At 42.9% G+C, this 19973-nt stretch overlaps 1 protein-coding gene and 1 long non-coding RNA gene across 2 annotated transcripts in view; one reads left to right on the forward strand and one right to left on the reverse strand.

Annotated features, from left to right (window-relative positions):
• LOC138745077 (cysteine-rich secretory protein LCCL domain-containing 2-like) overlaps positions 1 to 14184 on the reverse strand; it is a 40479-nt gene extending 26295 nt beyond the window's left edge. The window contains exons 1-7 of the mRNA XM_069902162.1: positions 13903 to 14184; positions 13199 to 13484; positions 8668 to 8786; positions 6953 to 7085; positions 5158 to 5273; positions 4077 to 4177; positions 1363 to 1521 (exon numbers count right to left, since the gene is read on the reverse strand). Of these exons, the coding sequence (XP_069758263.1) occupies positions 1363 to 1521; positions 4077 to 4177; positions 5158 to 5273; positions 6953 to 7085; positions 8668 to 8786; positions 13199 to 13423 (853 nt within the window). The 5' untranslated portion in view covers positions 13424 to 13484; positions 13903 to 14184. The remainder of the gene's footprint in view (positions 1 to 1362; positions 1522 to 4076; positions 4178 to 5157; positions 5274 to 6952; positions 7086 to 8667; positions 8787 to 13198; positions 13485 to 13902) is intronic.
• On the forward strand, positions 13918 to 19078 carry LOC138745078 (uncharacterized). Its single transcript, XR_011345997.1, has 3 exons — positions 13918 to 14191; positions 15336 to 16870; positions 18246 to 19078. It is a non-coding gene; the product is annotated as an uncharacterized lncRNA (long non-coding RNA).
• Positions 19079 to 19973: the final 895 nt, after the last annotated feature.

Raw genomic sequence — 19973 nt, forward strand, 5'->3', positions numbered from 1 at the left:
TCAGAGCAGGGCCAGGATGACAGAATGGTCAATATGACCCATTTTCTATTCGTGGAGATTTCCCAATGCGGGGTTGAATATTCATGCGTGCACAGTCAATCTGAGAGGTTTGCCTTAAGGCAGGGGCTAGATTGAGACAGAGAATGCTTTCCCAACTACTTAATCCAGCCTAGGGTGAAACAGATCTTTGTGGAAGCATTGATGAATGCTGGTATGGGGTGATTTGCAAATGGTTGGAAGGGGAGGGGGGAGGAATGTGTGGGGGTGGGGGTTGCCCAGGAGGGTGGTGGTGTACAAAGAGGAGTAGTATCTTTAGCTCAGAGTCAGGTCGATAGTATTTCCTCCTGGTGAGATGATCATCTTACCCAGCTCGGTTCTCCTGGATGGATTAGATCGGCAAACAGTGCAATGAAAATTTTGATTCAACCAAAATAGGCAGATTTCATGGAGAGGGAACTAACATAACCTTTCATAACTTTTTTTAAATCCTCCTCCCACAATAATCTCAGTTTCTTTTCCTAAGTGAAGTCTCTTATCCAGAGGCTTGTTCTGGTACATCTCTGCTAAACACATTCCAAGGCTTGGACATTATTCTTACAATCTGGTGTTCAGAATTGGACAACATTACCACTTGGGTCCGACTACTGATTTTGCATGACTTTCGTATTTGCCCAACATGAATGCTTCTGGATTTCAATCCTGTAAATGCCTTTTCACAGTTCTCAACATGAGTGCATGTTGCATCTGAGCACATGATTGGGCAGTATGCTTGGACAATGTAGCATAGAAACATTAGCTGGAATCTACTTCAATGAAGGTGAAAAACAAATGTTGAAGAGATGAGGAAAGTGGAGAAGAGCTGTCCCATGGGGATGGAGAATGAAACGATGGGTAAGAAAACAAACATTCACCAACAATGGGATGTCAAAACCTAGCTCCAGTCCAAGATAGATAATGTTGGTAAAAGCAACGATGGAGAAGAAACATTCCAAGGCATTAATGAATAATTACAACATTTCCATTTCTATCATAATTAAGTGGACTTTAGATGCAACATGATCTCAATCCCAGCAGATTGTACACACTTCCATGTACACGGTTACTACCTTCACTCAGAGCTCTGATAGGAATTCTTTTTGCAAGCAAATGGACCCATCTTACAAATGCTTTATTGTTAAACACTAACAGATTGCTAACTAGCCTGTTCTCATCTTAATTCACTTGTTCATTCCAATGGAGACCTAGCTTCACCTGTGCTCTCAAGGCAGTCATGAGCCACACAAGCTTGGTTTTACCTAATGGCACACAATGATTTCTGCCGCATTTAAGTAAACTATGCATGCAACTTAAATGCATCCTTACTCATGTATTCATCGCCGCTATATTCCTCCTTTGGCTGGGGTTGTGGTTTGGGTTTTGGTTGGAACTGTGATACAGTCCAAGGAATTAACATGTCTGTATTGATCTGAGGAGGCTCGACTTCATTTGTATGTTCATGCTGTGGTCTTCTCATTGTACTATCTGAAAGTAGATGGTGAAATATGGTCAGAAATAATTTTGCACAGAAAACTTATAATTAGGGTTGCAAATTTCACTTCTGGGACAATGATTCCAAGTCTTTTCTTTTCTTTTATATCAGTTTATATTCCCATGTAGTTTTCACCTCCATGGACTCAACAGGGCTATCTGGCCTGTGGTTACCCATACAGTGTCCATGTTGGCTGTACCCCTCACCTCAATAATGAAACCTCTTTGAATGACAACTCCGACCAATACCACTGCCATCATTTCTCACCCCTCCCCACATTGATGCTATCAAACTCCTAGTGAAATAAATTCAAACAATATCTGCTGCATCCATGTTTTGGACACCATCTGCACCACTGACAATATCTTGGTTTAAATAAATAACTTCAACCCCTCCCTCCACCCTTCCAACTCCTTAGACCCCACTTACACATGAGCAACACAATGTCTATAAACATGAACACAATGGAACCATTCAAGAACTTTCAAGGCAGAAATCCATCTACACTTGCAAGTGCCAAATGAACTTTACAGCCCATTGTTCATCCCTCTGCTGAGGTTCCTCTGAGGACCATGTCTGCAATCTTGGCCTGAGTCGCTCCAGGTAAATTAAATTGCACTGCATCCAAGCTCAATCCCAGCCACACTTAATGTCTGCACACCCACTCACTTCCCAAAGGGTTCTTTGTACAGCATTATCAAGCAAGAGACCCAGCTAATATTTTCCCCCTTTATAAAGCCATTTTAGTGGTCCAACAGATAAATTAGGGCAGGTCAGAAAAATCAGCAAATATTCAGATTGAGCTGGGGACCATTTTAGTCACTGTGGCCCCTATTGTCTGGTTTAAACCATTAAAGGTGTTCTTTTCAGTACTGATCTTGGGTTTGCTTCTGTCTGATTGTATTTTGATGACTGCTTAATTATCCTCAATGGAAAGAAATGTGTGTGATATTACTCAAAGTTCATTTAGTGTCAAATCAACAATTAACACTGTAACTGGCAGCTGAAAATGGTATGTTCTGTTTAGAAACAAGCAGCTATTCATTACAGAAGTGAATTTTGCTCGCCAAAGTCAACTGGATTAAAAACATTAAATTAATAGACTGAAAATTACATTAATTTAGACTGAGGAAAAGAGGTAAACATTAAAATCCTTTCCCAATAGCAAACAGAAAATATACTGGAAACCACGTGCCATTTTTTTTTCCTGAAACCCGTATTTATGTCTATGCTAAAGTAAATTTTAAACTCCTTCAGTAAATCATATATCATCCAGCAACTGGTAAAATGCTGTGCTGTGTCAATGCCATAAGAAGTGACCTGTAGAAAGACGCACACACTATTGAAACAGTGATTAGAATATCTAGAATTGCCAGTAAACAAATAATTACTTGTTAATGTTACTTTTTGTTTCTCCTTCATTCTGTTTGTACAAATATTGTTGAATGTGCCATTCGATGCAACCATGAAGATAGCATACCAGTGGCTACATTTTGTCAAGAGTTTCAGGAGCTTTGTTGTCTTGCAAATTTTTCCAGGGAGAGATCATTCTGACTAGTTGCATCAATGTCTACTATGGAAGCACCAATGTACAGGACACATCATGGGCATTAGTCTTCACTCCATTAAGGACATCTTTAAGAGACGGTGCCTCAAGACAGCAGCTTCTGTCATCAAGTACCATCACCACCTTTTCTCACTACTACCATCAGGAAGGGGGTGCAGGAGGCTGAAGACACACACTCAACATTACAAAAACAGCTTCTTCCCCTCTGCTATCAGAGGTCTGACCAAACAATGAGCCCTATGGACTTACAGAACAAGTTGTTTATTTGTTTATTTTATCTGCTTTTTACAGAACTAATTTTTTAGCCATTTTTCACCTTGTTCTGCACAATTCTACTGCCGCAAAACAACAAATTTCATAACATCTCTTCATGACAATAAAACTGATTTGGAATTCTGATTCAAAGATCTTCAGCTTCAAGTTTCTTATCTGGTTTATTTCAAATTGTTTCTGTCCGATACACTTTTTATAATTATTATTGTGTAGAATGTAATTACTCTGATGCCCTGCCATTGATGTGGCAGGGACATCTTTCACTTCTTCTGTAATTCTGATCAGTTTTAGGAAGCCAGTTGACTTTTCTTTATTCCAAAATTTAACATCATATTTTTATGTCCTCACTAAAGCTTCCCCTGAGTGCCAGTTTGTCTGTGTAGTCACTTTCTCCGTCTCCTATACTCCTACTTCTGTCACATCTTTCTGTGAGCTCTAACCTTTCCCCCTGGTCTTCTTACAGTTATTGTATCTCACTCCTTTTTTCCCCAAGCAGCTCCTTAGTCCAACACCTTATCCTTATTAGTTTCTGCAGCCACTGTGACGTCTCCACGTTAATTCAATAACCCTCCTTGTATCAGCGATCCAAAATATTAAGCAGACAGCACTCTTCAACATTCAAATAAAACCCCCCTATGTATTGTCAAGGATAGTCATGGATCATATTTGGAAGTTGGGTGGTTAATGTTTTTCAATATGTTTACATACCTTTGTAGCAGAGGTTGTTCTTGCAACCCCCACCATAGCTAGGTGGGCACTCTGAACATGGGCGGCCATGTTTGTATGGAGCTTCCCCAATCCAATTTCCCCTGGTGGATTAAAAAACAGCAGAGAATTTCAATGCCAATTCCATTCACATGAATGATGCTGTATGACTATATCTCTAAAGGAGAGAGCAAGGAATAATCTAAACCGAGGAAAAGGCTGTTCAACCCACAGTGTCTGTGTCAACCCGTAATGCCAAATTCAACTAGTCCCACCTGCATGCCCATCACCCCTATCCACCCATTCCGTGCACGTTTATGCATCTGTCTAAATGTCTCTTAGGTGCTACTCTCATCATTACTCTTGTAGCATGTACCAAGTGCCCTCTACTCTCTGTGCATAAAACTTCTCTCACCGATCTCCTTGAAGTTTTCTCCCTCTCACCTTAAAGCTGAGTCCTCTAGTTCTTGATATTTCATTTGCGGGTTAAAGATACTGACTAGCTATCCCTTCTATGCTTCTCCAAATCCTGACCGGTTTAAGTTGACAGTTGAGAAAAAAATTGAGAGAAGCATCTCAATAGTTATCCAAAATTCGGTTGACGAATATAACCAAATGAAAAATGTACCCATTTATCAAAAGGGGAGGAAAGAAAATGATACATAAATGCCAACCTATAGATAGTAACTTTATGCTTGCCCTGGTGACAACCCCTCATCATGGTCTGTAATAAGCAGATAAATAATTCTGAGTCATGTTAAAATTGGTAGCACCTGCGTTGTTCAGCTATAAACACAGTGAACTAAACAGATTTGTGAGAAATAATTGGAGCAGCACATCCAATCACTATTGGCACAGTTCCAAGATTATCGGAGTTTCACTGTACACGCATAAATTGGCAGCAGGATTTCAGTAATAGATTTATATGTTCACATCTATTGCTTTGACCAGGTGAATAAAGGATTAAAAACTCTGAACATTTCAATGACAAAGTTAATCACCTCAATAAAAAACTGCCGATTAGACCAAAGACAGAGCCGAAGACCTGCTCGCACAAAGGCAATAGTGAGAATTAACAACATACTTTGGTGAATAGTTGCACACTAAATAGACAGAATTCTCCCAGATTTCTCCCCACACGTTCATCCTTGCACAAACGTGGACAGCACAGCCCACTCTGTTCGTTGTTGCCCACACCAACTGCAAAAGAAAAATGAAAGACTTATCAGTGTTTAAATATGCCTTTCTCTCACAAATGGTTCCTGCTAGCCAGGTAAAAATTAACACAGGGAATTTAAGTTTTAATACTTCTCAATTGACTACGAGCTTTTCTCATTCAAGTCGATATTTTATGAATTGCGAACTAATAAATAACAAATAACCCCTACTTAGAGGAGAAAATGAGGGTGGGAGTCATTAGGAGGGTGAAGTTATTATACAAGCCTAAGAAAGGAAAAGTGCTGAATTACTCATATGAAAGCTTAGACAGTGACTGAATGGATCATGATTAAATTGACAAGTGTAACTATCTGCAGATGTTTGCAAATGTTTTGGATCAATGAAACATAACTGAAGGCATATGTTCCAGTGTTTGGTCATCAGTAAATCAAGGAAAGTGCATTGCGAATTCTGCCAAGGTGTGTGTATAGAAACACTTCAACAGTCTTCCTACATTTAGTTTCTAAATTAATCTGAAAACAAGTTTTCACCTCTCTCTGTGACCCCTGGATATCCAAGCTACATTTGTTTTCAGATTTAGTTCCAAGCTTCATTTGAAGTTTGTTGCAAGTTACTGCAATTTCTTTAACACAGTGATTGTTTCAGGTTTTATCTTACAATGGGTTATAGAGCGGCATGTTTGGCGTAGCGGTTAGCGCAAAGCCTTTACAGTGCCAGTGATCGGGAATGGGGTTCAAATCCCACGCAGTCTGTAAGGGGTTTGTGCGTTCTCCCCATGTCTGCGTGGGTTTTCCCTCAGGGGTTCCGGTTTGCACCCATCATTTGAAACGTACCAGGCATTGTAGATCATTTGGGTGTAACCATCCCGTATGTCTAAATTTTAATTTAATTTAAAATTTTAATTTAAAAAAATTTATTTAAATTTTATTGTGGCATTTAGAATACTTATCATATTCTACTTATATCTGGTTGTCAATTTAAAAGATTGACATTAAAATGACTGCCTGGAAAAAAAATATTGCTGGAAGACAGTCTGGAGAAAGCAATACGTGTACATATAAATCTCTTGGGCAAACCGTTGTTGCCAGATGGACTAAACTTTACATTCTCCTTCTAACAGCCTGTTGTCTTTGTAATCCATTTAATGCTGTGATTTCCAAGCTACCCTGTCATTTTCTTTACCCTGGCCATTTCAGATCGGAACCTGTTATTAAAAGTAGTTAACTATTATTGAACAATACATATTGAAGTACAAATATGTAACAGCACTTTTAAGCAGATCAAACATTATCATTAAGGTAAGAAAGGTTGGATACTTGCATAGAAATGCACATTAATAATGTTAATGCAACTCCCCAGGAACCTATAAAGTGCTTCACAATTCTTGGAGGAGGACACAAACTAACAAATCACAGATTTAGCCATATTCACCCAACTTCAACTCCCTTACACCACTTGATGAAACCAAATCTTGTTTTCTTTGTCAACATTTAGCTTAACTCTTTCAAACACAGTCCTTCTAGTCTCCTTCTGAAGATTGGTTCCATGTTTATCAGAGCTATTCTTCATCTCATAGATGTTATTTTGTAAGAGTGAAATAATGATATGTTGAGATCCATTAAAATTCACATCGATTTTGCTCCTCAGACAACTATTTGGCCAGAATGTAAAGCAATTGTTTTGTAGTGAAATCTACTTACTTGGGTATAATGGGTGCACATTGCACCAGAACATTTTTCAGGACACCAAGGATTGCACTCATGTGGATATGGGTAGGTGTAATCTTTGACTTCATCGTACCATGCCTGCACGTGTGAAGCTGGAGAACGATATCTGAAACCACAGAAAATGACTCTGTCATGGGCACCTGCTTATAAGTTGCATCATTGATGGTGCTGTAATTCAGAAAACGTGCCAGATAATTTTCTTTAATGGAAACATTGAGTAATTTGCAGGGAAAACATACCTGATCAATGAGAGATGAATTGGGAACTGTAAATTACAACTTAGTGTAGGTAAATGACAAGAATGAGAGGGAGTTGAGAGAGAATAACTAGCAACATTACAAAGAGGGCATGGGATTGATATTCCTTTGTTGGGAGCTAGTATGAATTCAATGGGCCAAATTGTCTCCTTGTAAGTAATTTTACGAAGAAAGAAACAGGTGACACTGTTCTTAACTAATGTATTTACAAAAGTAACATCTATTCTAAACATTGTTATAGGAATCTATTATACTGAGAACTGAGAAATGACAAAAGTCGTGGACAGAAACTCTGTCTTTGACAGTCCATGATATAAACTATAAATTCCAATACACAGGTTGCACTGGCAAAAAAGTTGCTGTAACTTTTGGGGAATCTCAATTTTAAGAAAAATACCTTTCCTTCAATGAGCTTTCAGTCAATAATGATAAATAAATCATTCAAATTTAAATTATTTCCCATTATATTGTGCAGTTATGTTATTATGTCATGTTTTCAATGAATTTTATTTAAAGTATGAACAAACATGTAAATACAAGGAGTCGTTTGGAAAATGAAAATCAAATTTCAAAAACCATTTTTCTTGATAAACACATTGGTGTTCAAGTCACATGTGAACAAATCTTTCCTGTTTAATCAGATTAACAGCAATTAGATATTGTAATGCATACATGATGCAGAGTGGAGCAGGTGGCAAACACAATGTGCCAAGGTTCTGGCAGAGTTGTACAAAGACGCTACAACTGCCCTCACTGTTGAAAATGCAAACTTACAAATTAACCTGCAGTTGTAAGAATCATATGGAAAGTTACCAAGAGTTTGGTTAGCAGCCTGGGCCCTGTTGTGGGAGCAGGAAGAATGTTAAAGACATTAGACTTTTAAAATAATTCAGGCCCGTCTCTGGGTAATATTTTTATCCATACTGATTGCCTGTAGAAATCAGCAAGGTTTTTTCTAATTTTTTTTTTTAATTGGCCTGGGTTTTATCTGGTTAATTACCTCTGTCAGGAAATCACTGCTTTAGACATTGGTGGGGGGGGGGGGGGGGTGGGGAGAGAGAGGAAGGGTTGAAGAGGGTGTGTATTCTCTTGAACGATATATTCCATTATTGTGGAACAGCTTTGGTGCCACATGTGGTCTTTTCTGCCCATCATTGCTTGAATGAAAATAATTTTCTTTGGAAGGGCAGGAATAGGCCTTATTGCCTGTGCCACCACCCAACATCATGTCCAATCCCTGTAAAACCTGGATACCTTTAGAAGAGGTTTAAAACAGTAACGAATTTTACACGGGTGTGACTTGAACTCCAATGTGTTCATTATACAAAAGTAGCTTTGTGGAATTTAATTTTCAAACTACTGCTTGTATTTACAAAAGGTCTGAACAAATAACCTCAAGAGTGAATGAGAAACATGCTGTGGTCATCTTACCTTCCCCAGTGCACTGCCAGGTTCTGACCTATTGACTTGATTAGATGAGAGGGGCCATGATCCCAAACACACTGTTGGGCCCAGCTTTCAGCAGACCGTTCCAATTCAGTATCCCACTCCTACCAAAAAACATATCAAGCATTAACTTACAAAATGATGGACTGTAAAGCATCCACCATTAAACCATAAATATTTCCACAGAGGTTGGGTGAGTCAAGTACACAAGTTTAGAGTGAAAGGTGAAATTTTAAATGGAACAATTTGGGGAACCTCTTCACACAGAGAGTATGGAATGAGCTGCCAGCTGAAGTGGTGAATGTAGGCTCGATTTTAATATTTAAGAAAAATTTGGATAGATACTTGGATGGGACTAGCATAACAGTTCTGCACAGACTAGATGGGCCAAAGGGCCTCTTTCTGTGCAGAAGTGTTTTATGGTTCCACAGATTACGTAGAAAAATGGCAAATGCTGAAATCTAAAATGAAAACAGAAAATGCAAGGAACAGTCATCAAGTTGAACAACATCTGCAGAAAATGTGTGTGTGGGAGAGAGAGAGAGAGAGAGAGAGAATATTTCAGGACGGAGATGCCTCCTGCTGCCTTTCCCAACTTTTAAGTTCAAGTTCATTATCATCTGATTGTGTAAGAACAACTGGAAGAAACAACATCTTTTAGCCCTCAATGCAAAAATATGCAAATATACATCCAGAAATAGCGCACAAAATGACAAGCAATACATAGGCAATACATTAATGCACACAAATAAATATTGTTAAATAAATAGTAGAGTATTTGAAGGTTTGTATAAGCAGTTCATCAATTCTCCAGCAGTCTCACGTCCTGTGTGAAGAAGCTGGTGGGTCTGTCTCTGATACTCCTGGATCTCTTTCCCAAGTTTAATTAAATTAATCAATTAACATTGATATTTCAATTTCCAATTTTAATTCCAATTTCAAATAAGCTCATCTGTTCTACGGATGAACAATCCTTTAACACCTCCATCCCCAGGCTGTTCTGAGAACCTTGGTCTTCTTTGAATAGATCAGTTCGCTGCCTGCAACGCACGTTTGACTAGTTAAACTCCCCCTACCCTCGCTGCAAATAGAAACATTCTTATTTTCTTGTTTTTGCAGTCCTCTTCCCAAAGACAAGGCTTGACCTGCTGAATATTTCCAACATTTACACTTTTAATTACAATTAAAACATCCTTTATAATTGCCCAATCATTGAATTTTTGGTGTTGAAATTCCCCTTTTTTCCATGCACTGCTTATTCATTTTAATACTGTGAATTATCGAAGAATTGCAATAGCTTTAGATGGGATTTATATCTCCATACCGGTCTGTCTGCATGTTCCCTACAACAGTTCTCTTTTAATCTTTCTTCGATCATACACATAATCTATAGTCCCTTTCACACTTGCATCCTAGGACAGGAATGGGGGTTTGGCATTTCACACTTGACCATTCTTAACTGGGACACTGAACCCTTTCACACTTGCAAGGAGCCATCCCCAGGATTAGGACTGTTCTACCTTCTACTGGTGATGTCATGACACATCAAGTGATGATAAACCTGCCCTAAATCGTGAATCCAAAATTAATCATACATAATTATAACATAATTAAGCTTTACGTACAGCACAGAATGAGCTCTTCAGCTCCTGTTGTTGTGCCATCCTATATTCACCTTTATAAGGGACCGTGGGAAAGTTCTAGCAATAAATAGCAAGAGTGGGCATTTTTTAGACAGTGTGGGGAAAGTTGGTAATGCTATCAAGTAAAATTTATAAATACCATGGGGAAAAAAACAATGGCAGACCTGCCCTCCCAGAATGCCATGTGGCCGAGAAAGGGCTGTATGACTGGCTACGTGCATGGAGCATTCACGAAAGGATTTCTCTGCTGCACGGCATTCTGGGAAGTCAGGTTGACCATTGCTTTTTCCCCCAAGAACTTTATAAATCATGCGCTATAGAGCTACCAACTTTCCCATGCTGTTTAAAAATATTTCCCACGGCAAAGTTTATACCTTCATTTTAATCCTTCACGTTCCTGCTCTCACACCAAAACTTGGGTCATTTCAATCCCACAATGCAATTCCCCATTTCACACTTGCCTGATTGCAACGCCGGCGTCTGCAGATGCCAGGGATTGTACTAGGAGTTGAGGCCATCAATCCCCGGCATGAGATGATATCATCTGATGCCAGCGTTGAGCTGATTTTGTTTTCACACTTGGCACTTAAAAGGCCAATTGACCATTAATTCCTGGGATTGCACTTGTGAAAGAGGCTTATCTTGTGATTATTTATAGACATTTTAATCAAGGATAAATGAAAGGGATTTACAATATTTATCATAACTATCTAGGTTTCATACTTAATAATTTTTACTTTAGAGACACAACACAGGAACAGCCCACGAGGCTGCACCAAATGCACCCATGTGATCGATCAACCAACCAATCCTGTATGTCTTTGGAACATAGAAGAAATCAAGACCACATCGATAAGGAGAGAATATCCCAACTCCTTACAGACAGTGCCAGATTCGAATCCAGATCGCTGGTGCTGTAATAGCCTTGCACTAACCACTACACTAACACTGTGCCATTCTTCATGGCTACTGACAAATAATGTCACTAATAATAGTTACCAAGTGTTCTGTTTCTCACTCCTGTCATTTATCTTATAACCCCAATTTTGTCGCATTACCAGTGACTACAAAAGGAAAATTCTCCCATCAAATAATAATAACACGCAAATATTGGAAAGGTGTGAACAAAACGATTCAATGGGAGACAAAAGTATCTTCATACTTTGCCATGTTTACCTTATCTGCTCAAATTCACTACTCAGCACAAAATAGCGTAAGAGATTAACCGAATGGGAGAGGCAGAGGTCACCCTGCCCCTCCTTAGAGCCTCACTAACAGCACTTTCTTTCTCAAAGTCATGAATATTTTTGACAGCAGGGAGGGGGAAGAGAAAGAGACAGAGAGAAAAAAGAAAGTGAGAGAAAAAAGAGAGGAAAAGAGAAAGAGAGAGTGAGAAAAAAAGAGGGGGGCACATGAAAGAGAGCACGAGACGTGGAATTGGACGGCAGAATCAGATTTAATTGCAAAGCCGTGTGAGTGGCCAAGTTCTCCTAATTGATTTGACTTTGCAAATCAGGTTCCGATACGAGTACACATGGGCCATGCCAGGAGCAAATGAAATGCCAAATTGGGGCAGTCCGGATGGTGATCCTGAGCTTTGCACAAAACACAAGAGCATCCAATTGTTGAAAGAGTCACTGTTTCTCAGTCCATAAATTCCACCTGATCTGCTGAGTTTTATTTCAGGTTTCCAGCGATTCCAGTACTTTTGGGTACAACAAGACCTACTTGCCCAAGTCTAATCTCTCATTCCATAAACACATAGAATCCAGCTCCCTGCAAGTGGCAGTCAAGTAGACAGGCTGATAAAGAAGGCACATTGATATGGGCATTGAGTAGACGAGTCAGGAAGTCACGTTACAGCTTTGTAAAACTTTGGCTAGCCACCTTCAGAGTATGTGTGTGGTTCTGTTCGATACATTACAGGGCTTGTGTGGAGACTTTGGATCTAATGGAGGGGCAGGAAAGAGGTTGGAAAAAAAACTTGGATTGTTTCTTCTGGAGCATTGAAGTTTGAGGGTTAACCTGATAGGCATAAAGAGGGTAGATAGTTGAGAGATTTGTTTTCATCCACTGGGTGGAAATGTCAATGACCAGGAGGCATGGCTTTAAAAGTGAGAAGGGGAAAGTTTAAAGGAAATGTGTGAAACACACTTTTTTTTAAAAAGGAGGACCATGTTATATCACTGGAATGTGCTGCCAGGTTGGTGGAGGAGGCAAAGGGGGTGGAAGGAGACCCATAGTGACTTTTAAGAGGCATTTAGACAGACACAAGGCATGCAGGGAATGGTTTGGCACAGGGGGATATGGATCATCTGCAGACTGATGGGATTTGGTGGTCAACCCATCATGGATCAAAGAGCCTGTTCCTGACCTGTACTGTTCTATGCTTTACATCCTTAACTAAAAATGAAAAGATATAACCTAAACCAATTAAAGGTAGATAAAGATTAGTTCATTGAATGGACTCCCTTTTATTTCTTTAGGGCAAATGTATTCTAGGCAGGACCTGTTTTTCTTCGAGCTTCCTCAGATGTCGGGGTGGCCAGTGGAGGGGTCCCCTCCCTTGGATGTCGGGGTGGCCAGTGGAGGGGACCTCTCCCTCGGATGTCGGGGTGGCCAGTGGAGGGGACCTCTCCCTCGGATGTCGGGGTGGCCAGTGGAGGGGACCTCTCCCTCGGATGTCGGGGTGGCCAGTGGAGGGGACCTCTCCCTCGGATGTCGGGGTGGCCAGTGGAGGGGACCTCTCCCTCGGATGTCGGGGTGGCCAGTGGAGGGGACCTCTCCCTCGGATGTCGGGGTGGCCAGTGGAGGGGACCTCTCCCTCGGATGTCGGGGTGGCCAGTGGAGGGGACCCCTCCTCAGATACTCACCATGTATTCCATGTTGGAGGAGGAGGGGTAGACCTGTCCTCGCAGGTGATTGTGAAGTTGGAGAATCTCATCTTTGTCGATCTGGGAGATGGCTCGCCTGCTCCTGGAATGGACACCTTGAAACCAACTCTCGAACTGTGTGGCGTTGCGCAGGACCCCGCAACTCGATTCCTGAGCCAGGCCAATTCCCAAGGCGACAAGGATCCAGGCGCAGAGACGACTCATGGCTGAGGAATGGTGTGACTTTCACCAGCTCACTGGAAAAAAAACCCCTTGCGGGAACAACCTGCAGCCGAGAGAACAAGTTGTCAGTGGTCGCACCTGTATCAGCTCCTCCAGAGGAGAAGGGTCAATGTCCGCTAGGGCAGGGCTGTTGGCCCTAACTCTAACCCGAACCCAACACGGACAGTTCAGGAGATCGCCCCAACTCCTTTTGGTGCCGAGGTTTTGCGCCTCTGGTCCCCACCCCGTCCCCTCCCAACCACAGACCCCGCAACATGGTAACATGCTCCCGGGAAACTGGCGGGACAGACTCGATGGGCTGAATGGTCTTGTTCGACGAGGGCGGCTGCAAATCAGCGGCGAGCGGCTCGGGATCTGCCCTCTGGCCCAATCTCCAACCCCCCCCACCCCCACCCCCACCCCCCCCCCACTGCTGGGGGCTCTGCCCGTTTCGAACGGCCCCAGGGCCCCCTTTCACTCACCGGGTACAAACCCCAAGGGGGCGAGGAGAGTTGCCACTGACTCGCTGGATCGGCCTCGGGGCAGGAGAAGCGGATTTGCTGGAACGCCGCGTCTGCAGCAGCCGGAGCTCGGGTGGACGGGGCTTGTCTGCGTCTCCGCACCAGTTCGGCAGCGGTATTTAAAAGGCTGTTCACATCCTGCCAAGTGATGTTGTTGGCGTCGGACCTGGAGGTGACGCCACCACGAGTTGGGTCTTTGGCCGCTGCGACCCGAGCGCAGAGCGGGATCCAAACAAGTCGTCTTTGAAAAGTGAGACGGGAGGTGCAGGGAATTCCCCCCCCCCCCACCTTCCTCACTCCCCCCCCACCTTCCTCGCTCCCCCCCACCTTCCTCACTCCCCCCCACCTTCCTCACTCCCCCCCCACCTTCCTCACTCCCCCCCACCTTCCTCACTCCCCCCCACCTTCCTCACTCCCCCCCACCTTCCTCACTCCCCCCCACCTTCCTCACTCCCCCCCCACCTTCCTCACACCCCCCCACCTTCCTCGCTCCCCCCCACCTTCCTCGCTCCCCCCCCACCTTCCTCGCTCCCCCCCACCTTCCTCGCTCCCCCCCCACCTTCCTCGCTCCCCCCCACCTTCCTCGCTCCCCCCCACCTTCCTCACTCCCCCCCACCTTCCTCACTCCCCCCCCACCTTCCTCACTCCCCCCCACCTTCCTCACTCCCCCCCCACCTTCCTCGCTCCCCCCCACCTTCCTCGCTCCCCCCCCACCTTCCTCACTCCCCCCCCACCTTCCTCACTCCCCCCCACCTTCCTCACTCCTCCCCCACCTTCCTCACTCCTCCCCCACCTTCCTCACTCCCCCCCACCTTCCTCACTCCTCCCCCACCTTCCTCACTCCTCCCCCACCTTCCTCACTCCTCCCCCACCTTCCTCACTCCTCCCCCACCTTCCTCACTCCTCCCCCAGGCCCCAACATTCACACGCCGCCCATCCAATGAAATGAGGCATTGATCTCAAGTTGCTGAGAGCGATCCCAGCTTGTCTGAAAACAATTCTGAAAACAGAATTGGCAATGATTTGAACGAAGGACCAAGCAGGGCAGACCCTTCGGCCCACAATGACTGTCCCGCCCATTATGCCCATTTCCACGAATTCTATCCGTCTGCACATGGTCCCAATCCCTCTATTCCCTGCTTTGGTGCTTCTAAAATATCCACTTCTTTGGATATTTCCCCACTCTTTCCGTGTGCTCATGGAGCGAGGGGCGGACACCCGGACAGGTGAAGGGATCTTCCGTTCAGGGTCGTTCTGATCCACACCAGCGGGTGGATTGAGATGGACTCGCTGGCATTTCACCGACTTCCTCGCCGCCGCCTCCCTCTTCTTGCTGGACTCGCCTTCCTCATTGGAACGGTTCTGATAGATGTGCCTTTCTCTGCCTCCCACAGACGCTGCAACTGGAGCGCTCCACTTGTCCGAACACATCTCACACCCTGAGTTAAAACACGCAGACACCCATTTGACAAAGTAAACACTCAAAGGTGGAGAAACTCAGCTGGACTGGCCGTGTCCTTCACACGGCAAAGGGAATGAAGCATAACAGGCTTTGTAAACTTAGGACGAGACGCGGGGAAGTTCTGCTGATCTGCCCCTGATCCTGTCCCTTCCCTGAACCTTAATCCTGTCTTCCCCAAACCCTAACCCTCCCCCGAACCCTGTCCCCGCCCCGAACCCGAACCCTGTCCCGGCCCACGGCCGTGTTGGAGTTTTGCCCCTCGCGGATTCTTCTTGTCCTACTGAGTATTTGTATTGATTTTCTACCCAAGTATCGGCTGTTGTGTTTGAGGGGTCCCAGAAAACATTGAACCCAAGATCCCCGCCTTGAAACAATGGGATCAACTTCACCAGAATGTATTATTCAACCTTCTAACAGCACATTGGCCACTGAATTCACTGCCTTAAATCCGAATGGCCCCTCCTGTCATCCTTTCCAGCTTCTTAACTAAGGTAAATGCAGAGACTTGAGTTACTTTTGTTATTCCCAAGCAGTGATAATAATACTTTTTAAAAACCCAGAATATTCTCGTATCTTTCTGGAATTGTCTGGATGGAGATGGTATTTGAACCCTCCTGGGTTGGGTTCATCTCCAGTCCACCTCCCTGCGACCTTCTCCGCCCCCTTCCTGCCCTCTAGCGGTAACATTCAAGTCCCGGCTTCAGTTTGAAATACTGTTGGTATCGCTTTGAGCTGGTCGAGAGAACTCCCGGCTTTTCTGATCGTTGACCACCAGTTAATTTATCGGAGCTTCGCGTCCACGCCTTGTGAGAAATGTGGCGGGGAGAAAGAATTAAATACTGTCATCATAAATAGAAAAAATGCTAAGCGACTCCTAAAGGAGAACAGGCTGGAAATACATCAAAGGTCAGCCAGCATCTGTGGGGAAAGGATCGGTATTGAGGGTCAATGTCCATTCAACAACTGTAGAAGTGTGTCAACTAGGAGACAAAGTCTGCAAGAGGGTGGTGAAGTTGGCCACGGTACTGTTGATGGGGACTGAAAGAGGGTCAATCAGTGTTGAATGACAGAAAACAAGTCCGATGGGTCCAAAGAGCAGCAAGTCTGAACAGAGGCGAGTTCACAGTGATCTATCCCTCCAGATCGAGGATGATGCCCTTCGTTCCATTGATCCACCAAGTGAAGACGCCTGTGCATGTATTTGTTTAACATAGACTTGATGTTGCCTCCAAGAACCACACGATATTTCACAAATGAACCAACTCGTTCCAATGGCATGAAAACCATTGGATGGATTTGTTGCAGCCTTCGTCCGCCTTCAAGGCTGTTGAGTTCAGAGTAACTTCATCTGCCTGTTCCACCATTGAGGTCTTAGATGGATGGTTCTTTGTCAGGGACAAAGACAGAGAAATTGTTTTACGTTCAAGGAATACAATCCAATGCCTGCCATCCCCTGATATAGTGCAGGTATGGCACTTTACCCAATTAACCTCGGCTTACAATAATGGTGATCTTGATGTGTACCACATTACTGCTCCCAACCCACTGTCAGTACACACCTAACCAATGATTCTCCAGCATTACCCACAGTTCACAACCTGGAGTGGAACTGCGGTTCATCCCAGGGGAAGAAGAGGCAGGTGATCCACACATAGTGTAAACAGCTGGAGGGTCCAGCCCAGGTGTGGGTTAGGTGATTGAAGGGGCCAATGGTCTGGTGTGTCTCATCTGTGGGCAGAGCTTGACGAAGATTGGCAGGTGAGGTAACATCCGACTAGTGCCCGTCAGAAGGATCAAGTGACACATGTAATAATCCATATTACAATATCAAAAGGAGAGGTTGAAAGAAATTGGGGAAGGGGGGGGGGAGGGAAATATAAATGTTAGAAATAGTAGATCAAACATATGAATCCGGAGCGGGAGGCCCTTGAGCCTGTTCTGTAAATCAGTAAAACTATGGCTGATCAATCTGTAACCTTAATCACACCAACCCCAACAACCATTCAACAACCCCAACTTGAACAACCCCAACAACAACCCAACAACCCCAACCCCAACAACCATCCACCAACTCCAACCCCAACAACCATCCACCAACTCCAACCCCAACAACCATCCACCAACTCCAACCCCAACAACTATCCACCAACTCCAACCTGAACAACCATCCACCAACCCCAACAACCATCCACCAATCCCAACCTAAACAACAATCCACTAACCCCAAAAACCATCCACCATCCCCAACAACCATCCAACAACCCCAACCCCAACAACCATCCAACAACCCCAACCCCAACAACCATCCAACAACTCCAACCCCATCCACCACCCAGCCCTGAGAATGCTGACTGTCTGAAAATGTTAAATTCAATAATAAATAAAATTTGATGGAAATATTCAGATCATGCAGCGCATTTGAAAGGGAAAGAGTTGGCATTTCATCGGGATTTGAAATGTTAGTTCAGTTTCTCTTTCCACAGATGCTGCCTGACCCACTGAGTGTTTCCACCACCTTGTTTAGGTTTCCACCATCTGCAGTTTTTAATTTTCTTTTAGCACTTACTTCAGTGTTAAGTTGAAATTAAGGTTTGATTCTGCCCGTTGTTGTGATGCAAATTTTATTTGCAATTATTCTATGGGGAAGAACAGGAGAGGAGGGATTATTTATTTAACTGTTTGCATGATCCTCTTGTGCCAAATTACCAGGCATATGATTTTTTAAAATATTATTATTTTATTTTAATAGTATTATTTTATTATGTTAATGGTATTTATCTACTACTTACTTAACAATGTATTTATTTTTGTTATATATATATATATCTATATATATATGAAGACTGCAGAGCCCACCTCACTGACAAAAGACAAAGGAGGAAAAACCCAACACCCAACCCCAACCCACCAATTTTCCCTTGCAACCGCTGCAACCGTGCCTGTTTGTCCCGCATCGGACTTGTCAGTTAGCAACGAGCCTGCAGCAGACATGGACATACCCCTCCATAAATCTTCGACCGCAAAGCCAAGCCAAAGATGTATACTGCATGTGTATCTTTTGTGCGCGTGTGATGTCTGTATGCATGTGGCATGTTTTTGCACCAAAGACTGGAGAACATTGTTTTGACAGGTTGTATCTGTACAGTCAGATGATAATAAACTTGAACTTGATTCGTTGAATCTCTAGTCCTACAGTTACTGCCTGACCGAAAGGGCTATCAAAGCAAAGATGCATCCATTGATACTTTCACGATGGGGCCAAGCAGACAAATCAATACTTTATTACCTAGATGGAGGGCTCAGGCCTGAAATGTTGGTTATTCTATACTTCCTGTAGCTGCTGTGTGACCTGCTGAATTTCTCCAGCACTTTTGTGAATTTCCACTACAATCCCAGTTTCTGAAAACTTTCCTGTTCAGTGCAATAATTTAGATTTACTCCGTCTACTGAAATTATCACTCGCAAAAATTACACCATTTCATAAAAGTCATGTTCTTCAGTTGTAGCTATTATTTTATCAGTTTTAATACCTTTTTTAATAAAGACTTCCAATTTGGTGAAATCTGTTGTTATTTTCTTGATTAAAGTGTACAAGATTAGGCTGTACCGTTAGCAATGTTGTTTCAGCTCCCAGCGATCCAAGTTCCAATCCAGAGGTGTCTGTCTCGGTTTTCTCCCATGCTTCAAACATATAGGGGTTGTGGGTTAATTGGGGTATTTGGGTGGCGTGGGCTTGTACGGTGGAAGGGCCTGTTATCGTGCTCACTATATGTCTAAATTTAAAATAAGACAAATTTTAAAATAGAGATCTGTCAGTGAGATATTTGAAAAGATTTGAAATCACAGAATTTATAGCTAGCAATATTTTTTTTATTTTTCACACTATGAACCATATACACACATTTCCCTCTTGAATATACATAGTGTCATTTTCTCCCCTTTTCCCCCCTCCCTTCCCTCCCTCCTTCCCACCCCCCTCACTACCCATTAAACGTTCAACATATACAATACAATAAACCCATTAAACAATTACATCACACAATGAAAATAAACAAGAAAATTGTGTCATCTACTGTTACACACTGGGTCAGTTCATTTCGTCTTCTTCTCATTCTATCATTTTAGGGGGTGGAGGTCTGCGGAAGGCCACTCTGTTATGTTCCATGTACGGTTCCCAAATTTGTTCAAATAATGTGACTTTAATTTTTAAATTATATGTTATTTTTTTCCAATGGAATACATTTAATCATTTCTATGTACCATTGCTGTACTCTCAGGCTATCTTCTGATTTCCAGGTTGACATTATACATTTTTTTGCTACAGCTAAGGGTATCATAATAAATCTTTTTTGCACTTCATCCAGTTTGAGGCCTAATTCTTTATTTCTTATATTACTTAGAAGAAAGATCTCTAGATTTTTTTGGTATGTTATTTTTTGTGATTTTATTTAATACCTGGTTTAGATCTTCCCAAAACTTTTCCACTTTCTCACATGCCCAAATTGCATGTACTGTTGTTCCCGTTTCCTTCTTACAGCAAAAACATCTGTCTGATACTGTTGGGTCCCAT

Source organism: Narcine bancroftii, chromosome 10 (assembly GCF_036971445.1).
Source record: "Narcine bancroftii isolate sNarBan1 chromosome 10, sNarBan1.hap1, whole genome shotgun sequence".
NCBI lineage: Eukaryota > Metazoa > Chordata > Chondrichthyes > Torpediniformes > Narcinidae > Narcine > Narcine bancroftii.